The sequence below is a fragment of the Thamnophis elegans genome, chromosome 4 (genome assembly GCF_009769535.1).
Source record: "Thamnophis elegans isolate rThaEle1 chromosome 4, rThaEle1.pri, whole genome shotgun sequence".
NCBI classification, from domain to species: Eukaryota; Metazoa; Chordata; class Lepidosauria; order Squamata; family Colubridae; genus Thamnophis; species Thamnophis elegans.
Genome location: NC_045544.1, coordinates 116,440,391 through 116,462,911, shown reverse-complemented (window position 1 = coordinate 116,462,911; position 22,521 = coordinate 116,440,391). Strand labels below are relative to the sequence as shown.

General features: G+C 41.8%; 1 protein-coding gene across 1 annotated transcript; it reads right to left on the bottom strand.

Annotated features, from left to right (window-relative positions):
- Window positions 1–127: 127 nt before the first annotated feature.
- Window positions 128–21,930, bottom strand: SMTNL2 (smoothelin like 2). The gene is made up of 9 exons (XM_032216913.1): window positions 21,178–21,930; window positions 9,502–9,589; window positions 7,739–7,927; window positions 6,908–7,003; window positions 5,371–5,434; window positions 3,516–3,686; window positions 1,965–2,082; window positions 1,600–1,751; window positions 128–1,340 (listed from the first exon to the last, which is right to left on the bottom strand). The coding sequence occupies exons 1-9, from the start codon at window positions 21,607–21,609 to the stop codon at window positions 1,214–1,216; spliced, it is 1,437 nt and encodes a 478-aa protein (XP_032072804.1). The 5' UTR covers window positions 21,610–21,930; the 3' UTR covers window positions 128–1,213.
- Between the last annotated feature and the right edge of the window lie 591 nt (window positions 21,931–22,521).

Here is a 22,521-nt window from a genome sequence, read left to right as displayed (position 1 = left end):
AGGAGTGAGCAACTTCAAGGTTTAGGGTTATGCATCCCACAACTCTCATTTCTGCCTCCCCCAGAGCCCGCTCCTACTACATCATAATGTATACCTGTAACAGGTTTCATATAGGGTTTTTTTTAAAAAAAAAACTCCTCCACACAACTAGGAAAAATAATATATATGTTCTCCTCCAGCCAGATAGCCTCACAACCTCATACCTTTTTTGTGGCCTTTCTGCCCCATTTGTCCCTTTTTTGTTGCCTTTCTCTGCACATTTCATGTGGATTTTCTTTTCCCTAAACCTCCCCCTCCCCAAATGCTAAATCTGATAACCCTCACATGGTTGCCAATACCTGCTTCAGTATCAGATAATATCGCCTATCTGAGTCTTTTTTTTTTTTTTTACTGAGCTCAGTTTCAGGTAGGTCCAAAGCAGGATTCAGCATGCAGCTTTCAGGGGACAGATTAGCAGATATTGGGGGGAAAGTAATGCTGGAGCAAATTGTGGTGAAGTGTCAGTTGTGGGCATGTAGGTTAATAGACCCCATTATTGCAAGAGCATTTTTTTTTAATGTACAAGCAAGTCTTGTGGTCTGAAGGAAAACAGGTTTCAATACTGCAGCCTTTGGAAACACACAGAGTTCTAAAAGTATGCAAGAAGCCCTTGTGATCAGGAGAATTTGCACGTTAGCCCTTCAAATTATCCACACTGGAATCTGTCTCTATGCATTAATCTATCCCAGGAATTCCAGAGCATAAGGAAATGGAATCAGGGGAAAGAAGGGGGATATAATACAAAGCAACTTATAGCATAGCTGCCCACAAATGATAGACATAGCACACAGAGTTTTGAGAGACATCTATGGAAAAAAGAGAGGGAAGAGGAGAAGAGATCAGGCTTGAATTATCCCTCTAGGTCAATTTGGTCAAATCAGCTTGCACATGTAGTTAAAAGGAAATTCTTGGAACAAGAATCTCTATTCACAGCTGCCTAGAGAGAACAAGGAAGGACCTGCTGGCCTTCTATCATTTTTTTTTTCAGCAAGAGCTCTAGCTGCCCTGGGACCTTGGCTGTTTTTATCTTTTCTTTCTCTTTGGCTTGTGGCTGTGTCCAGCGGCCTGGGACTTCCCTCTGCAGGGATGCAAGCAGCTGTGTAGCAGCACCAAACATTAGCACAAAAGCAGCTGTGGAGCAGTCCCATTCTAACGAGTCACGGCCTTCCTGGATTCATTCAAAGCGCCGAAGATGGTTGTAGAGAGACTGCACATATGTGAAGACACACATGGGGTCTGGTTTGCGGCCCATCAGCATCATGTCCTCCACTTCAATCAAACGGTCACAGTTGGCCATTTTTCTACAAAGGGAGACAAGGCATCAGATTTAGGAAAGAAGGCAATTGGGAAAAATTGGGAATGGACAAATGAAGGAAAACTCTCATTCAAGGGGATAAGTACCAACCCCACCATTTTACAAAACTTTCTTCAAAATTAATGTCCTTGTGTTTTTCATTATCAGACATGGGTTTAAATAGTGTAGCCTTTTTAACCGAGGAAAGTTAAGACCTCTGTGCAACTACTATAAATTTAGAGCAGGCAACTCATGACGGTACTTACTCAGCTGTTGTGAATGCCAATTCGAAGTTCTCCTTGCGCTTGGTGGGGTCCAATGTGTGGTATTCAAATGCTTCAGGGAAGAAGGAGTGTACCAGTGCACAGAAAGCCATCCCATCGCTCCAGCTAGAGGAGAAGTTCTGCAGATCTATGTGCTGGAGAACAGGGAGGGGAGAGTGGCAGGGCAGAAGAAAGGGAATGCAAATACTGTAATTCAGGATAAGAATCTGACAGAGTTGGGGTAGAGAAGCCTGAATTTAAGTATCTGCAAGGAACCAGAGGTTGTATTACTTCGTATGGGTTCACAAAGTGAAAAAGTGAAGAAGTGGGGGAGGGAAGGGATGCAGTTTACAGAATTCCTTACCTACCTTGTAGCCAATAGTTTTGGACCGGCACCATTCCAAGAGGATTTGCTTGATGCTGCTGGCACTGGCAACTGCAAAACTCTGGGATCTCTTGAGTTTGGTCCGGCCTACATTCTTCCCCCTGGACAAAATGAGGGACACAAAGAGAAGGAATTTATGCTGTCATCTACAGAGGTAGTACTTTAAATGGGAAAAAAACAGCTCCTTCAACCTTACCCAGAATTTTCCTATTTCATCACAGAGGAACAGTCAAATTTGAATATCATTATCCTGTGTATGCGATGAACATCAGAAAACTGAGGGAGTGTTAGTTTTTACCTTCCCATTCAAATCCCTTCTCTCCTATTCAATTCCTCCACAATTTACTTTAGAATAAGTTAAAAAAAATGTTTTTAAAACCTTTTTTTCTGCAGGCTGCTTGGACAACAATGCAATGATTGGTGCTGTTTTGCGTCAACTAAAAGTAAACTGTTGAAACTAAAGTAGGAACTATACTATACTAAGGATTAGCCAATTTTACATTTTTTCTTAAAGTTGTGTTTTTATCAGAACAGAGCTTCTGGCATAGCCTTATCCTTAGTTTACTTTATTGTCATTGCACATGGTACAACTAAATTCAATGCTGTCTTCAGTGTACACTATAATAACACAAACATATATCCTTTACATTCTGTATAATTGAAATTGAAAACCCGATATTGCACTATGCCGTAGAATTCAATATGGTTATTGCCCTGGGATAGAAGCTGTTTTTCAGCCTGTTTGTCCTTGTTTTTATTATCCTATACCATCTGCCAGATGGTAATAGTTCCCCCCAAAAAAGTGCCCAGGGGGAGATGGATCTTTGAGAATGTTTTGAACTTTCTTAAGGCAGCGGGAGCTATAAAGCTCTTCCAAAGAGGTGAGAGGGCAACCAATGATCCTCTAGGCAATGATGTTGACCCTCTGGAGTGCTGTCCTATCTGCCACTGTGCAATTGGCAAACCATACACAGGTGCAGTAAGTTAAAATACTCTCTATGGTGCAGCGTTAGAAGGTCAACAGCAATTTTTCATTCAGTTCTTTCCTGAGAAGTCTCAGGTAGTATAATCTCTGCTGGGGCCTTTTGACTAGTGCTGCAATGTGAGTGCCCCAAGTCAGGTCCTCTTTTAGGATAACACCCAGAAACTTAAAATTGGCCACTTGCTCCACTTGGTCTCTATTGATAAGCAAGGGCTGGATGTCTGATCTATTCCTTCTATAGTCCACTATAAGCTCCTTGGTCTTATTGGTATTAAGGACCAAGTTATTGTCTCCACACCACAAAAACAACCCTTCCACCTTATCTCGATAGGCAGACTCACACACACACCCCGGAGATTAGTCCCACTACGGTTGTATCATCTGCAAATTTAGTAATACTGTTACTAGCATGAGTGGAAATGCAGACAAACAAGTGCAAACCATTAGGCTAGAAACTGTGACCTGATTTAAGGCAGCTGTTTTTAGATCCCCTTTGGGTCTTCCCTGAACTAACTCTCTAAAAGTTGAACTGGACTAATGGGAGCAACGTACTTTCCAGTATCCTGCTCGAACTTCTCAAAGAGGGCTCTCCTAGACTGAGTCTCTGAGGTCCGGGGAAGAGTTTGAGATCTCACCAGCTCCCTTCGCTTTTCCACTTGTCGATGGACTGAAGTTGGTGAAGAGTGAGACTTTGAAGCCTGGGTTTGTTGGCTTGTGGCAAAACTGCCCCCACAAAAAAGACAGAAAATACGTTTCAAAAGAACACAGTTGCAAAGGATGACCCATTAGGTTCTCCAAAATGGATGACATACAATAGCTGGATTCGTATAGTATGCTACATGAGGTCCACTACATATTGTACACACAATTTGGATCACTGGGCATTCTTGAAATTTTAAAACTATGACATGAGCATTCTCAAAACACAACAGGCAAGGAAGATATGCATAGTAACAAAACAAAACAAAAAAAAACAACCAATGACTATTTATTCAAAGGCTGAAATGACATCTAAATAGGCTGCAGTTCCTACCATTTTTATTTTCTGTTATTATTTATTCCTATGTAGGGATCAGAGGCATCCTTGAAAACAAAGATTATGCACAGGGGCAGAGCTTTGTTCTATAACATGCCAGCTTCCCATTTATGTCTTTCCCATTTTTTTAAAAAAAAACTGTGCTAAACTCAATTCCTACATTATGACTTAATGTGATGTGAGATGTAGCTACAGCCAAATATAGTTTAGTTAACAAGCCCTGTTTAAACAAGCCAAACTAATGAGGCTTTTCCCACTGGCCATGACAGAGGTGGTATTCAGCCAGTTCCGACAGGTTCTGGAGAACCAGTAGCAGAAATTTTGAGTAGTTCAGAGAACCGGCAAATAGGCTGGCCTTGCCCCCGCTGCCTCCCAGCTGATCTTCTTTTATTGCCCTGAACAGGAGAACGGAGCTGGAAAGCAGGTTAGTGGGGTGGGGCGGGAATGGAGATCTTGCAGTATCCTTCCCCTGCCACGCCCACAAAGCCACACCCACAGAACCGATAGTAAAAAATTTGAATCTCACCACTGGGCCATGACCATAGCACAAACATTTCTTCATAACATTTTCAGGGAGTAAAAGCAGAAGGCAAATGACAACGTGGACACAAGGATGTCATCATACAAACTTTATGAATTTAGACAGAGGGAAACAAGTATGGAACAGTGGCAATGCATATGATGTTACCGTACCTGTGTTATTAGTATAGTTTCATCTTGGTACATACTACTGCCTTCTAGTAATATTTTTCGGCCTTAGACCCATAACATTGCAACTATTTTGTCCCCTGCTTCAGAGTGAGACAGGCTTAAGGCTTCTTGGCTGTACTAATGTTGAAGTAATGTTTCCCTTCTTACTTTAACACAGGGGTCCCCTACTCCGGGACAGAGGCTTACTACCCAGCCATGGCCTGTTTGGAACTAGGCCGTGTGAGTGTCTGGCTGATGCACACACACAGCTCAACTTGCCCAAATGGCAGGCCGGCATACATGTGAAAAGCTCAACATGCCCGAGCAGTGGGCCGATTCCCCTCTTCCCCAGCCCCTGCTGAGCCACCAAACCATAAAAGTTGGGGACCACTGCATTAACGCCACCCATGGGCAGCTTCAAGAGGTGTAAAATCTATAAGGCCCACATTCCCACCTTGGTGGGAAGTCAAGAGTACTGCAATGACTGGAAACAGTGTAGGAAAAGGGAAGAATATGGCATAATAGATAATGGGGACAGCACATTTCATAGTGGTACAAATTTTACACAGGTCAGCAGTGAGGAAAGGCCCAATGTCTATTCCATCCAACAGCATGTCCATGCTTTGCCCTTATTACAATAAAACCCAAAGAGCGGATACTTGCAAATCCAAGAATGTTCACCTTTCACTAGATTGGCTTCCATAGTTTACAGTCGATGTGGATTTTGTCCCCGAAGAAAATTTATCTGCACAGAAAATTAAATAAAGAAATTGGGTCTCTCCCAGATCATTATCATTCAGCATTTGTTTTTGAGGATTTGTATTGGGGAGAGGGGAAGGGGGAGGGAATCATGCTCTGAATAGAGATTAGAATAGAGGTTGGGATTTGCAATTCACTGGTGCTGATGATCAATCCACCAATGTCATATGAGAGGAATTCATTACTATGTAGACTTCACCTTTGAATTACAAACTCAGGAAAGGCAAACAGTTTCATCTAGATCAGGTTATAAAGTACTCAGATAATTTTCTTAGGATTGCTTATATTATTAAGATTAATAATACAAATGCATTAAAATCTCCTAAAAATAGATTCATATTTTTATTGGTCACCATACAAATATATTTGGCTCTGCTGGACTACATCAAAAACTATCTAGTTCAGCACATTTAAGACTTAATTCCAAAAGAGTGCTGTGCTCATTTTCACAAGTCTGAAGCAGGCCACCTAATCAATTTTTGAATCATACAGAGTCCTATTTTTTCTCACAGTGGCTACTGGAGCATCTCTCTCAGTGGCATCTGGAGTTGGAATGGATGTAGAAGGGAATCAATCACGTCAAAATAGTGGGAGTGACTGGAGATGGAAGTCCCATCTCCTTTTCCACATATGCAATGCGCACAATGCATGATAAACAGGGGCTTCAATTGCCCTGCTGCATCCACTTTGACATTGTGGAATCCACTGGAGACACCTATTTCTGGGATCAAGGCCCATCTGAAGCACAATAAGGCAGAAGTTCCTTAGCTGATGACACTATAAGCATGTGTTGAAGTCAGCAAGATGGCAGTGCTATGATGAAGAGCAGCCCATGTCTTCACCATGCACCAAGAGTCTACCCACTTGTTAATTTGAAGACAAAAACAACATTGGACTGTCATGCTGCAAACCCTACTCCTTTTGTTTGTGCGCTGTGATATCACACAATACATAAATCAAAGCGTTAGGGATTGTTTTAGAACAGTGTGGACTGTTTTTATCATTTTGTCAAATCCTCTGATCTTGTGGACATCTCTAGTTTCCACTCCAATCAAGCCACCTGGTTTCCATACAACGTTTAGCCCCCTCCCTTCATCCTTCAGTGAGGGATATCTGTTCTTCAACCAAACAGCTGCCTGATACGTCAGTCAGACAGCATTTGCACAAAGACTGTTGAACATTTAAAAATTGTTATTATTAAAACTCTATGCCGCCTATCACACCAAAGTGACTCAAGGTAGCCTACAGTCATATAATTAAAATACAATATAAAACATTAAAATAAGAAATAAGAAACATGTATTTAAAATTCAGGATATTTGAGGGTGAATGTATGGAACTTGAACATGGAGGCCTTTGGAAACCTATTTATTGTGTCAGTTTTTCCATACCAGGGTATAACAGCATAGAAAAGTATTATTCAAACATAATGAAAATATATGCAAACACATTTGCCAACCTGAAGTAAAGGATGCATTTGTTGTCCTCACTGAACTCATGCTCCAGTTCTTCGCAGTGTTCACGGTTGAACTGCTAGCACCTTTCACCTCTTTTTCTTTTTTTAACAAAGAGCAAAAAATATCATTTTGTTTTATAAAGAGAAGAGCTCGAAATTAGAGGGTTAACCCATCAAGCCAGGTTAAATCTCTCCTATCAAAAGGCTACGTTCGAACAAGTCAGCATTTGCCCAACAGCCCATTAGACTAGCATGAGATTCTACGTCAGTGTACAAACCCAGGAAATGGTTTAATTTTGTAACCAAGTTAAGCATGTTGTGGGAATGCATTGTGAGAGATAATGCTTCCCAGAACAAAGCCATACTTCTCTGATGTTTTTATTTTTTTAAAAAGGGACCGGCTCAATTTTAATGTACAAGAAAGTTAGGTTTCCCTGTCTCACATTTCCCCATAAGTTTAGCTCTAAGATATTTTTAAAGAGATGTGTGAGGAATGGATGCAATGGGACACTCCTGGGTTACTGATGAAAACCACTTCCAGTAATTGGAGTCTTGTAGAGAACTTCTCTGCTATTCATTAAAGGCGGCAAACTTTTTTTCCCAGGGGTTACGCAGAATATCCTGAATAAAAGTGCTCCCACTTTAAAAGTTGACTCACTATATGACTCTTAGGGTAGTTTCTTAGGACATGAAGAGAACCACTTTAATGAATAGCAGAGAGGCACTGTATTCATGTGAAGTTCAAAGCATTTCTTCCACATCATTTTCAAAAGGTGCATAGTGCTAATAGGTATCTTTGCACAGCTACACTTGCACAAATGGGGATTATTTTACCTGCTTGAATCAATGTTTTGGACACAGTTTCATTATGAGCATTGCTCTGCTGCCCGCCGGGAGAGTTTGGCACAGTTGGTGATCCAACCGTTTCTCCTGAAAACGTTTCCGATACTCTAGTTACTGCCGTAACAGGCTGGTGGGGCATCCGCAAAGACATGGCTGGAGCATGTGCCTCAAGAGGAGAATCTGAAAAGAGAAGAGGGTTTCTTGGTTGAGGCTAGTCAAGGCTGGTGATGAAAAGAGCAAAACTGGGATCATTTTTAAAATTTAAAATTCTATACTGTCTCAAATTTTCCAGGGAGTTCTTTCTAAATAATTGTTTTCTTAGAATAATATCATTTAAGGAAAGTTCAAATGCCACAACTATGAGACTCCTTTAAGTAGAGTAAATAAATGGCCAACTAATTGCTTGATTACAGCATATAAACAACAACACTAATCTCCAACTTTTATCTGACTGTACAGCCCAGCAAGTTCCATTTTTGATGTTTATTGGGGTATGTTCAGATACGGAACCAATAAAATCTATGCTTTCATCATTTGTTTATGCTGTCTTTTCAATAAATAAAGGAGAATATTTGTAGCTCAGGGCTGAAATGAGGCGTCCTTGGTACTCTCTGAGCTTGGTTGTTTGCAACAAAACATCTGCCAGAAAAAAACCAAGCTCAGAGAGCACCAAGGACCCCTCAATTTTCAATAAATGTCTTGTTTTAAAAATGGATCAATATTTATTTAGGAAATCATTCTTATATACCCACTCCCCATTTAATGACTAGTTCCATTCCAAAGACCAATTTGTTAAGCAAAATGGTTGCTAAATAAACACATACAGATAGTCCTCAACTTATGACAACAATGGAGCCCAACATTTCTGCTGATAAGTGAGACATTTGTTAAGTGAGTTTTGCCCCATTTTACAACCTTCCTTGCCACCATTGTTAAACGAATCACTGCATCTGCCTTGCCCACTGACTTTGCTTGTCAGGAGAACGCAAAAGGTGATCACATGACCCTGGGACCCAGCAAAGGTCATAAATATGAATCAGTTGCCAAGCATCTGAATTTTGATCAATGATCATGGGGATGCTGCAAAGGTCGTAACTGTGAAAAATGGTCATAAGTCACATTTTAGGGTTTTTATAACTTTGGTCACTAAGTGAATGGCTGTAAGTTGAGGACTACCTGTAATTGAGAGAGGAAGATGCTGCAAACAACAGCAGTTGTTGCCCTTTTATCCAGATAAATTCTTGTACAGCTATGGCAGCCTCATTCTCCTCTGTCTTGCATTGTTGTCAGGCATACTAAATTTGGTTGTGAATGTGCACATTGTTCAGATTTCCTTTTTAAAATTACCATCATATTTGCTAATGATCACTAAACAGTTGCTCAAAATGATGCTGAATAGGATACCACTTGTGATGGTCTTAATCACATATTTAAAAGAATCATCGTGTCCTGAAATATGAAATACTAATTGATACTAGTTTGAACTATTATAAATTGTTACTAGAATGCTGGCCATCCACCTGGGTTTAAGCTCAATGTGGTAAACGTCAAACTATTTAGTGATTTAGAAGACATTCTTTATTTCCTCCCCAGTCTAAATGGATATTTTTCTTCTTGTAATCTAGGCAGGAAAAAAAAGAGCGAATCAAACTTCCAGAGCCTGTGTAACATCACTCCAAAAGCCAGTTTAACTTTCACCGCATCATAAACAGGTAAAGATTTATGTACTCACTAAAATGACTTCCTTTCCTTACCTCCTGACAACTGATGCCCATTCTCAGTTATGCCTGAATCAGGAGTTCTTTTGCTCATAAAGTTCTTTTCGTCCTCAATGTCCAAACTCTGCAAAGGCAAAAAGATAATGCACACCATTACAAGCATTTACTTGGGGGGGGGGGGATAGAAAACACCAGAGAACAGATGGCTATCCCAGATTGGAAACCCCCAACTTCCAAGTTTGCCAAAAGGAAGAGGGCGCATTGCACTGTTGAAAGGGAAGAGAAGTGCCTAGACTGACGAGAATTTGCGGCTGTGCTCACAAAATACACAAAGCTAAAAGAACAAACTTTATTATGGCTTAGTCAACTCTGGGAACCCAGCCAGTTGTGATTTACATACCCTGGTTTATGGCTTACAGTGGGTGTTTTATTTAATAAAATATGGGTTATACAACCTATGGATTAATGCAATATGTGATCTAAGTAAGTGGCTTAAAGCCATCCCACCAGAACATGTACTTATGTTTTTGTAGCTACATTTGTTTAAAAAAGATTGGGGAGGAAAGATAACATACAATATGTATGAGGTACTAGTAATGTTATTAAATCTAAATCCATCTCCTCTGAGGCCAAGAATAAAAGCTGTTCCCCAGCGTACATTTGATTTGTTTTCCTGTAAATCAACTACTTTAGTTCCTCAGTTGTAAATTTTAAGTGAATTTCATCCACTCAGTTTGAAAATACCCCTGTAAGATTCTTCTGTATTAGCCTCAATAACATCTGACTAAAAGGATGCAAGTCTGTCCTCAAACCAGCATTGCCCATCCTAAAGGATAGCTGGACTTTGCTATAGAGTGGCATTACTGGCTAAACCTGGCTTAAACTCATGAAGAGTTGTAGCATTTAAGAATGAATACCTGCAGCCCAGATGGAGTGTTGTTGCCATCCATTCATATTTTACACTTGTGGGAGAACACCAGGCAGAGTGGAGGGGGAAGTGGAGTTAAGCATGCCATCAGCTTAGAGTCGTTAGGTTCCCACAAGTGATCCAAGTCCAACCTGTCCTAAATTCCACTGACCCTTATCCTATCAAACGATCCTGATTCTTTGTGCCTGACAACCAGAGGTGGTATTCAGCCGGTTCTCTCTAGTTCGGACGAACCAGTAGCGCCGCCTATGGGAGGCTCCGCCCACCCATTCTGACGTAATGCGCAACCTTCTGCACATAGGAGAGCACTTACATTTGCGAACTGGTAGCGAAGCAGTGGTGGGTTGCAGATCCCGTTCCAACCAGTACGATTGGAACGGGCCCAGCGGCATCCACATGGACATGTGCAGCATGTGCATGCGACTTGCCTTCCAGCGATGCCTCTGAGGGCCTCCGCAACGCTCCAACTGTTTGGTGGAGCATCACGCAGGAACTGTACGCGCTGTGCAGAAACGCCAAAGACTTTAAAGACAGGTAAGGAGTGCGGGCAGTCAATTGGGCCCTCCGGAGCTCCAGGCAGGCTCCGGTACACCCGTACTGTGGCGTACCACCTGCAACCCACCACTGTAGTGAAGCTAAATGAATCCCACCACTGCTGACAACACTTACCACTACACCGAGAAACAAAGTTTCTGAAGGAGAGACCATTTTGAACCACCCAAGAAACAGACATGCTTATTTCTTAATATATAAGCAGGGTCATCTATTGGGAGAGGTGAGAGAACAGAAGATGGCTGCTTTGACCGAGCAATCAAAGCCCCAGACTTTTCAATAAGCAGTAATGCCTATTAGAATGGGGTGGGGCTTCAATCATATAGTGACAGCTGAATCTTGACAATTTTTTAACCTCCTACAGACAGCCTCTCAACCTGGGTCAATGTACAATTCCCCAAATCTACAACTTGGATTAAAACAAAGATAAATAGAGGAGATAAACAGATAATCATTTACATAATCTAAACCAAAACTAAAAACCATGAATCACAATACAGTTACACATAAACTGATGATCTGAACATTAACAACCAAAGAACCAATTCAATGTGCAGAAGAAAACAATAGTCACAGCAACCTTCTTTCAAAGACATGATGGAACATCCACTTGGAAAGGCAGGAGAGGAGGGGACATTTGAACACCTGGGGAAGGATTCTATTATGAGGAGGGGTCAGCAATTGAAAACAAATGCTCTTATAGATTACAACCTCCAACTGAACAAATACAGGAAAAGCCCCAATTGATTAGGCAATGCCTTATTGGGTTCCTGTCAGAAAATAGGAAAATTAATTCCACAAGCCTGTAACGGAATCTGACTTTCCATAGTTCTGATTAGCTTGCAATCATAACTCTACAAATTTCCCTCCCTATCTACATCTCTGCAGTGTTTCTGCTATCTAGAAAATAAAAGAAACCAGATGAAAAACACATGTGCAAATTGTTACTAACATTATGGCTGAGATGCCCTTCAAAGACAAGTTGGTTATAGTTTATTCAATAAAAGTCCAATCTTACAAGCTGTGGTTATGCAGATGTAGCCATAATCCGATTTTCAAACTAGTACTCTTTCTATATTTAAAAATGAATTTTGAATATGCAAAATCCGGGTGTTAAACACTTTATTCCTCTTTCTTTTCTAATTCCACCCCAAAACAAAGAGTCATAAAATGACCTGCAGAACTATAGACTATCAGACCAAAAATCACATCATACTACAAAAAAGATACATTACTTCCAAAATGCATATATATGGAGTTAGGGTTTGACTTTAAAACTTGCTTCTGACACTGAGGAACAATTACAGAAGATCTAAGCATGTGCAGAGCATTTTCTCTGTAGCAACAGCCAGGTTGTCCATTTCTATATTCATAATATCAGCTCAGGAAATAATATCCAAGTACAGAAATGGGTAGGGGAAACAGTGATGGTTGTTACAGCTACATATTATGCTTCCTTCTAAAGGAGCAAGGATCTCTTCAGTGCCTTTCATGTTGAGAGCCAGGTAAAGTAAGAGGAGCATTTGAGGCAGCAAAGCAACTGAAATGGACTGGTGACCATTGTATTGCAAGCAGCAGATGGCAGAAGCTCTGGGTAATGTCTTCTACTACCTAGACTCAGGGACTATAGAGGCCATTAATGGTGGGATCTTCTTCTAGTCACAGTCGCTCAAAACTCAGAGGGGAATCTCAGATGGCCAGGTCAGCTCTGAATCCATTCTTTTCCACCTAATGGCATTAAGTGAAATTGTGATGAGGCCCATAATGGTGAAATAAAACTTCACTCAACAGCAACATTCCTAGAACATCATAAAAACTAGTCTAGAGCCAAAATAAGCCAAGGGAACATGATTAACTCTCCTCAAATTATATGCTGGTTGTGAACAGACATCCAAACCAGTCTGATCTTTTTCCTTCTTGTGCAGCAAGTTTAACTACAGCTGTTTCCAAGTGTGAAGGATCATCACACATCACGGTGAGATTAAAATGCTGGAGTTAAGCTCCAACCAACTTGGGAATCACTCACGAGACCATCATAGATTTACAGGAACAAAATACGCATCCCTCAAAAATCCTTACTTCATATCCCATTGCAGCTGTCAGCCTTCAGTGCCACTTGGCGTAACATACACCAGGACTATTCCCCAGAAAAGCCATTAATCACATTGATAGAAATGGAGAGGATGTTTATTGCACTTGATGGCAGTTCAAGGGAGCTCCAGCTGCCAGTGTTCTTTCTCTTCTCCCCAAGGCCAGGAATGGGGCCTAGCTCCTTAGGATGACATCACTGTTAAATAGTCACGACATCCACCATAGTTCCAAGCCGCAGCCACCTGAATAATACAGCACAGAGACAGTGCACTGCTTCCCTGCTTGAGCTCAAAAAAAACCCATACCAGATTCTGGCTGGAGGCTGCACGAAGGAGGAAAACGTCCTAGCCAAGGAGATAAACAATGGAAGTCAGACTTTAGACTGGTTGTTCAGCCAGATTTTAGTCTGTTGACTAAAAGAGACAACTTTGTGAAGAAGGACAGACCATTTATTGGCATGATGTTGGAGGCTCTGGGCAATTAAGAGCATGAGGAAAATGCATCAGTAATGGAACTTCATCACTTACCCAGGTGGTCCAGATCACTGCCAACCATGTTGGCTGGGTTTATACAATATGCTCAATATTAACATTGATTAAAAAGATTCTGTGTGAATAACATGCTGTATTCAAACAAGCAATGTGTATTATATCTTAATATAATGGCAATTATATACCAATGACACTTAGAAATAGGATTACTATATCTGGGTTGCAAAAGTCAGAATGACTATTAGATGACAGCAAGGACTCCAGGATCACACCCCTGCCATCCATTAGTCATATGAATTATAGTAATCTTGATATGGTAGAACTACGGTACTAAAACAAGGACTAAAAGGGACCAAAGGATAGCCCACCTCTCTCCATTTCATATGTTTGAGGTTCTTATTTGTTCCTCCGAGTTTCTAAAGGAAAGAAGAGATATAACTGGAATTTTGGGTGTTCTGAACTTGGTAGTTTGTTTGCAGATGTTTCATTAACTAATTAGATAACTTTCTTAGTAGAAGCATAAACAGTATAATAATATCAATATGTAATAATAGTATTGACTCACTGTCTTCTCCCTTTTTAGTTTATATCTTGCTTTTTCATGTACAAAACAAATTTAATCTGTATTTTAAAATTGATTAAATAAAATATAATTAAATAAATAAAATTAAGTACAGATCAATGCAATATTTGTTAAAACAAATTCAACTAACAATTATGAATTTGATGAAAAAATGAGTCTTGGCATTTTCCTGCACTATGAACTCAAATGTCCAGGTCAGTGGTAGTCAACCTGGTCCCTACCGCCCACTTGTGGGCATTCCAGTTTTCATGCTGGGCGGTAGGGGTTTTGTCCGATACTGAAGCACTTTCCTTTTTTTAATTTAATTGACTTCCCTACTTTATAAATCACCATTACTGTGGAACCGGTGGGCGGTTAGAAAATTTTACTACTAACAGAGATACAAAAGTGGGTGGTAGGTATAAAAAGGTTGACTACCCCTGGGCTAGGTGATACCCATGTTTTCTGAAAATAAGACCAGGCTTTGTATTAATTTTTGTTCCAAAAGAAGTGTTAGGTCTTATTTTCAGGGAAATACAGTACTAAGTACAGCCATCTGGCTGATGACCCTAATTGGGTCTTATTTTTGGAATATAACTTATATTATGAGAATCCTGAAAAATCATGCTAGGGCTCACAACTATAACTAATACTCCAACTGTGGCCGTTCCCCAGCTAGTCAAGTTATCAATGATTTGATGACATCCATCTTGACTTGTACATGGGCTTCTCCAGGAGTTTATAGGAAGATGCTAATCAGTATTTGGCCAGAGAAACAGAGAAATTTAGGAAATCCCCAAAAATACTTTGCTAGCCATTCCCAAAATATGCATGGACTGTTCCCATAACTCATTCCTAAATTTAAAAATAAAATGGGTTAAATCGGGGCAGTCAAAACCCCTTGAAACTGGTCTATGGCAGCTTCCCACCCCCCTTTGTCAAACCCACCAGCTTCACTGAACATAAATTAGCAAAGATAACCTAAAGCATGATTAACCTTCAGAATTCAACCACCACAAATAGGATGAAGGCCACTACTTGATAAGGCTTTCAAAAACATTATTTAGGGAAAGAAGGAGATCAAGTCACCATTACTAACAAGAGAGCTACCTGGAACCTACTCTCCAGAGAGCATACTGAATCTGGTTAATGAACAAACTCAGCTGCTACGGGAGGTAGTCAATTGATCTGGTTAAAGGTGATATATAAATGCTGCCAAAGACTATAATTATAGGTAGTCAAACACAGCAGAGCCAAGGGGTTGTTGTTTTCCCGCCTTGCTGATGAAATTTTTAGATAAGCTGTCAACAGAAGGGATTTTATTACTATATATTCTCATGGTCTGGTGCTTAAATCCAGCTTACTCATGCTTGGAAGAGAATGGTGCATATGTGACATAGGTACAAATAAGGCTGATAACGTTCTCTACTATGCATGGAATGCCTGGCTGAACTTCTTTTAGCTATGTTCCTCTTCTTGTACCTATAATTAATTTTTCTTATTTTTATTTCTTATTCAATCTTGCTCATTTTCTTCCATGTTGCTTAGTCTGAAAAGAAACAGCTTGATAAGTCTGTCTCAAAGGTGCTTTTTCAAAAGGCTAATGGACTTTTTTTTGTTTTTCCTTGAAGACATTTGACCAGAACCAGAACTGAAGCTTCTTGGATGAGAAGCGAAATGTCTTTTTTTTCCCAAACACCATCACTCTGCTAAACAAATAATTCCCTCAACACTGGCAAACTATTTACTAAGTCTGCAATACTATTACTATTAATTTTCTCATTGTTCCTATCACCCATCTCCTCCCACTTATGATTGTAACTTTGTTGCTTGTATCCCTAGGATTTATATTGATATTTATTGTTTCCTGATTGCTTATTTGTACCCTATGACTACCATTAAGTGTTGTACCTTATGATTCTTGACAAATGTATGTTTTCTTTTATGTACACTAAGAGCATATGCACCAAAGACAAATTCCACGTGTGTCCAACCATACTTGGCCAATAAAGAATTCTATTCTATTCTATCCTATCCTAATTCTATTCAAAGAAAAACAAAGGAAGTCCAGTTTTGAAAAAGCTCCTTTGGGAAAACCATGAACTGGATGATTGAGAACCTCCACAGACAAGACAGGTTTCTGTAATTTCTGTAACATTTGGTTTCATAAAGATTTTACAAAAGCCTGCCTGCCACAGGAGTCAATTTCTAGCTATTTGGGAATGTTGGAAGAATATATTGAGATTGTGAGGGTAGGGGCATAGGTATATGAATGTTGCCAGAAAGAGAATTAGTAAAGCCTGAAGGGAAAGATAAAGAGTGCTGTACTCTCAAGTTTGAAAATTTCCAGTTTGAGAAATGTCCTTGGTAGATGATGGATGCAGGACACCATGTTCCAAACCAACACACATTCTTCTATTTAAAGGCTAAATAAATGACTGATAGTTTATGTTTCGAGTCCAAAGCTCTTTCCAATTATTACATCTGCCATCATCAGCCCAAACGTAGAAAATAAACTCACAGGATCCCACCAATCTTCATGGAGTTTAGGAGGCAACAGGCTGCAACACCAGATCAGATTAGGATCTGAACAATTATATACATTATGTTGTGTCCTGGAGTCAGTGGTGAAATTCTTTTTTTTTTACTACTGGTTCTGTGGGCATGGCTTGGTGGGCGTGGCAGGGGAAGGATACTGCAAAATCTCCGTTCCCTCCCCACTCCTGGGGGAAGGATATTGCAAAATCTCCATTCCCACCCCACTCTGGGGCCAGCCAGAGGTGGAATTTGCCGGTTCTTCGAACTACTCAAAAATGCTATGGTTCTCCAGAACCTGTCAGAACCTGCTGAATTTCACTCCTGCCTGGAGTGCATTTTTTTTAAAAAGAGAGAAAAATTACTTGGAGCATATGTAGAGTGTCTTTTTCCTATCATAATCATGACCTCCAATTCAACCCCTGGCATTTCGCTGAGAGAATTATTTGCAAGGCAGATCTATGCAAAGAGACATCTTTGCTGTGTTTATAGAGTACAGCATACTTAACCAGGTCATTGGAAGCCCTAATGGCTGCTTTTATATAATGTATAAAACCTTGGTAAATGTTTTCATAGTTTAATAGTGTGTTGTGCAAATGCAGATATTTGGGATAATTTATGGTTGAAAAATATATTTCAGACCCTCTCCCCAAATGAGCTCCTTTAGAAACCGGGTTGGGTGTGTTATACAAACACAGTCCAGTATGTGGTAAGTTACCCTCAGGCTGATAGGTGTGGACAAAGCACTCCAGCAGACAATATTTTTCCATTTTTGAAAAGAGGTATGTAGGAGACGTAATGGTACAAGTCCCTTGCTCATTTCAGACAGCTCTTAAAGTGGAGGTAAACAATCTAAGACACAAGACTGAATGTTATTTTTGGCACCAGATTCACCTTCCCACTGTTCTCCAGAAACTGTACAGCAATTCACAAAACACATGGAAAATGGTATTAAGTCTTATATAGACTTATCTTACTTTAAAAGGAAACCGAACCTCAAGTCACCAGGGAAAGATGGGAGTGGGAGAAAATTGTTTTCCTTCCCACTTTACATTACCACAACATCTATTGTAGCCTTTGCCCCTTCAAAGCAAGTTAAGGGTAATTTCCAAACTACCAAAAACTACCTATCCTGGTTCTAAGCCTCCTGGTTGGATTTTTGAAGAAGCAGGCTAGGAAGAGAATCGATTTGGGGAGCGGGGGGGTTGACAGATTTTATTTTTATTTTTTCCCTTCTGCAACACCTTACAGTCATTACATCAACATTGTTATGTCATCATACCTGTACATGTATATAATATTTCGCTTCTATATTTACACACTTTATACACAGTTCTATATATATTTATATATATTGTTTTTTGGCTTAATTAATTTTGTTCCTGTTTTGCAGCCCTTTGTACCAATTGTTCCAAATTTCATGATATTCCGACTCTTCTTTATCTTTTAAGTTCAGTGTTAATTTGTCCATCTCTGCACAATCCAAAGTTTTTTTTATCACTAATTCATCCGAGAGGGTATTATTTTGTTTCCAGCATTGGGCAAATGCTATTCTAGCTGTAGTTAGCAGATGTGTTAATATGTACTTAATTTTCTTTGTATATTTCCCTTTGATTATTCACAGTAGAAAGATTTCGGGTTTGTATTTTATCTGTTCTCCTGTAATTTCTTGCACCCATTTCCAAATTTTTGTCCAATATATGATTTTTAATTTTAATGCTGAGAATACCACGGACAACCAAACAACTCAAACCAATGAATGTATCACCAAACAAAGCAACCTGGAGGTCTCCTTCAAGGCACAAATGACTCAGATTATCCTACTTTGGACAGGTGATACAAAGATCTTTCTCTCTAGAAAAGGTTCTAATGCTAGGAAAGGGTAGAAGGAAAGAGAAGAGGATGGCTAGCAGCAAGGTGGTTAGATTCAATAACAGTGGCAATGAGTGTACTGTTGGAAGACCTAGAACAGGGGTGTCAAACTCAAGGCCCAGAGGCCACCCACGGGATGCTTAGATCTGGCCCAGGGCCAACCTTGGAAACAGCTAAGGACTGGCCCACAGTGCCTCTGCCAGCAAAAACAGGCTCCCGAGCTCCGTTTTCACTAGTAGAGGGTTGCAGGAGGTCATTGCAGCCAAAAACAGAACTCGGGAACCCGTTTTTGCTGGCTCAGGCCACCATAGGCTCTCCAACATGAGTGATGTCAAGCTGGCCACGCCCACTCTGGGCCCCTTAGGTCAAACATAACCCTGATGTGGCCCTCAATGAAATCGAGTTTGACACCCTTGACCTAGAAGAATAGATTAGAGACCATTTGTCATGGGGAAAATCTGTCTATGTAGGCGCTAGGAGTTGAGAAAAAACTTGATAGTGCATAATCAAATCATCAAAGCTATCTCAGATGTATGGGGACTGATTATGCTTATTTGAGTGAAAGTCTTCCTGATGGTCTTCAGTCATTCTAAACCACTTTATATGGATGAACAGTACAACAAGTCACATTCTTTTTTCCCCATTGTCTTTGAAGAGCATCGTAAAATAATCTAGGTGTAATGTTCTCCCTCTGTACAACCTACTGAACTTAGTTACAAAGTTAATCCATTCTCTAACTTCACTCAAAGCCATAAACTGGTACTTTTAGACAACATTATTAAGCCTCAAAAATAGCCCAAGGTGAACACAAAGAAATTTTAGCATACTGGGCAAATAGAGCAGCCATTGAGTGTTTCACTGACTTGGTGTTTGCAAAAAGAAAAAAAGAAAAAGAAAAACAAAACTAATTCGCAATCTGAAAATTTGAGTGAAAGGAGCTTGTCTGAAGCATCTATTGAGATGGAAAAGGGAATCTCTTATGTGAAGTACAATAAGCCAACTCTATATTGGACAGATGTCTGCACAACTGTTTTACTCAAATATCCCTGGGCAACAGGCTAAATCAGAAAAAGGAGGCAGCTGCTCCAGTCAACTACGTCTCATTCAGGGGGATTGTGGGAGAAAAAGAAGAAAACCATGATTCACACAACCGTTGGAGACGGTCTCAAAGGTCCTGTGTAATTAGCTCCCTGCTGCAGAAAACACTCCCTCCTGGCTCATCTTTGAAAGATTCTAGTGAATGAATCACCACTTTACAAGAGTGTGGCTGAGTTGATGCAACATACCTGGTTAATAAAGCATAATCCCAGTCGGCATATTCATAAAGCATATTAGGCCCAAACAAATAAAGCACTTTAAGTCTGGTTCACACAACCTACTGGATTTCTAAAACATGCTGAACTACAAACCTACAGCATGAAACAAAGCAGCCTGCTCCATTCTCAAACAGATTGTATCATCTTATTTCAGAAGGAATCCAGTGGCATCTTTTCAGCCTAACACATTGTATTGAAAGCCCAAAGGTTTTGTTGATTAGCACAGCCCCCATATAAACCCTTCCTTGTAATATGAACTCGCTGGTCCTGAAACACGAAGCAAATCTGGTAGTACAGTAAAGCTCTTTAAATACTCGAAGAGAAAGATTCCATTGCTTCTTATTGTCCCTTCTCCTGGCTGAACATCTCTCCTTCAACAGAGGATTTGTTCCAATTCTTTTACTGAAGGCTCATGTCTGGAAAAACTTTCCAAGTCAGGAGGATCTATTATGATCACGCTTAAAGGCACACTTATACCTGCGCCCAAAGTTTGATCTTTGCGATGAAATCAAGTCTGTGATTAAGGAAAGCCTGATCCGAAATAAAAATCTCAAAGTTAATCTGCTTAAGAAGGAGGGTTGTTATTTTTTTTATTATTATTTTTTGCTTGGGCGACGGCAAGGCGACATTGCCCCTTCTAATTATCCGAAATTCCCAGCCCACCATCGCCCCGCCTAGCAGCAACCAGATCGCAGTTTCAGTCATGCGCAAGCAGCCAACGCGCTCGCAAGGGAGCGCTCCCACCCCTCAAAACCGGGCGGGCGGGACGAATTGCCCAAAACGAATTGCCCGCAAACAAACCCCGTCCGCAACAAAACGCCCGCAGATTCCGAACACATCCCAAAATCCGCCCCAGCATTGAACCCGAAAGGATTCCCAGGAGAACTAATCCAACAGCAGAAAGGATCAGAAGTCCCTAGCCGGGACTTCTCAAGAAAACTTCCACGGCTCCGCCCTGAACGTTTGGTTAAGATTGAAAGATCCAGGTTCGGGAGGGGGCGTGGCATCTTCGCGCGGCGCGGGACGTTCCCCGACGGAGCGTACGAGAGCCCCTTCTTCCTATCTGCGACCTTCTGGGTGGAGCTGCAAAGCAGAAGTTAAATCGCACGGAGGGGGGGACGGAGGAGAGGGAGGGAGTCATGTAAACAGGGAAGAAAGAGGAGGGAAGGGGGCGCTGGAGGTCAGGGGGAGAAAAAGCCATAGATCTGACCAAAGCTCGGGGGCAGAAGGGCCGAGGGCAACCGATCGGCTCAACAGCGCGCCAGGGATCCCTTCCACGCGGGGCAGGAGATCCATGCTTTAAGTTATTTCTGCATGCAAGCTGCCTCGCGGACGGCGCTTTCCCGCTCCTGCCACAACGCTTACCTGACTCTTGCTGGAAAGGGACAGTCTAGCGTGGCTGGCAAAGCGGCTGTTGCTGCTGTTGCTGCTGCCCAGCTTCGGCGATGCCGCGAACGCCGTCGGAGATACCGGCTTGGAGATCAAGACGTCCGGGAGTCCGGCTGCCCGGCTGAGGAGCTCCACCTGCTGCGTTAAATGCTCGACCTGCGTCCGCAACTGCTGGTTCTCTTGTTGGAGCTCGGCCACGGTGCTGGCCAGCGGGTTGGCCAAGCGCAGCACTTCGGCCACCTGTCGGTCCACGCCGTTCTTGAAGACCTGGATATCCACGTGGATCTCCTTAACCGCGCCGCGAAGCGTTTCTTCGTAGCGGCCCAGCGCTTCGCACACCGTCTGGGCGTCTTGGCTGTTCAGGTCCGCGATGTCGCTCGACGACGTCCGCGCCGCGCTCACCTCCATGGCGACCCCGCGAATGGGTCTCCTCCCGCCCCCCGGTTAGTCCAGATAAAGCCCGTTTCCTCTTCCCAAGAACAAGGTCCCCGGCCGGTCTAAAGCCGAGCGCTCTTACAACGCGATGCCCGCTTTCAGCAGCACCAAAAGCACCCTCGGTCGCTTCCTTCGCCGTCTCTTTTTGCCAGCTCCAAACCCCTCTTTTTATAGGCGGGTGGACTGGGCGGAAGGAGCAGGTGGGAGGGTGCAAAAGGAAGGTTTCCAGGGGCTGATAGGGGCCGGGCAGGAGCACACCGAGCAAGCGGTGCTGCCCGGCTATTTCCCCCTTGCCTGCGCAGACCGCCCCTTCGGAGGAGGAGCTGGAGAGGAGGGGAGACCGGCCGTGTTTGAGGCGGGGGCCGAGCTGCTGGCTGCGAAAGGAGTGGCCGCCTCGCTCCTTTCTGAGGCGCCGCCAAGGAATCAAAACATTCCCCAGTAAGGTTGTAAGCGTCGGTCCCCCCCCTCCGTCCCCCCAGTGTCTGGCCAGGTCAGGTAAAAAGACGTCGCCCCTGTATTCACACACTATGCCAGGGGGTTAACTTTGATTAGTCTTTTGTAGGTAGTCTGTTGGATGAATCAAACTCATTTGGTTAATTTAGGTTGGGTGTATTGTGTGATTCCAGAAAATGGTATATTTTCAGTCATTCAAACTAAGCGATAGCCACTGCTGGCTTCACCCACCACCTTAACCCAAAATCAAAGTTCGCAGAACAAAGTTGCTGGGCTCACTTAACTTGCTCTGCTAAAAATAAATCAAGTTATGATTTAATAATAGCCCATTTCACACAAGATGGTAATGCAACGGCTGGGATCCGGTTCCACCACAAATCCGCGAAGCCCTTATCCGCGGAGACATATGCGCGAAGACTAAATCGCGCTGTT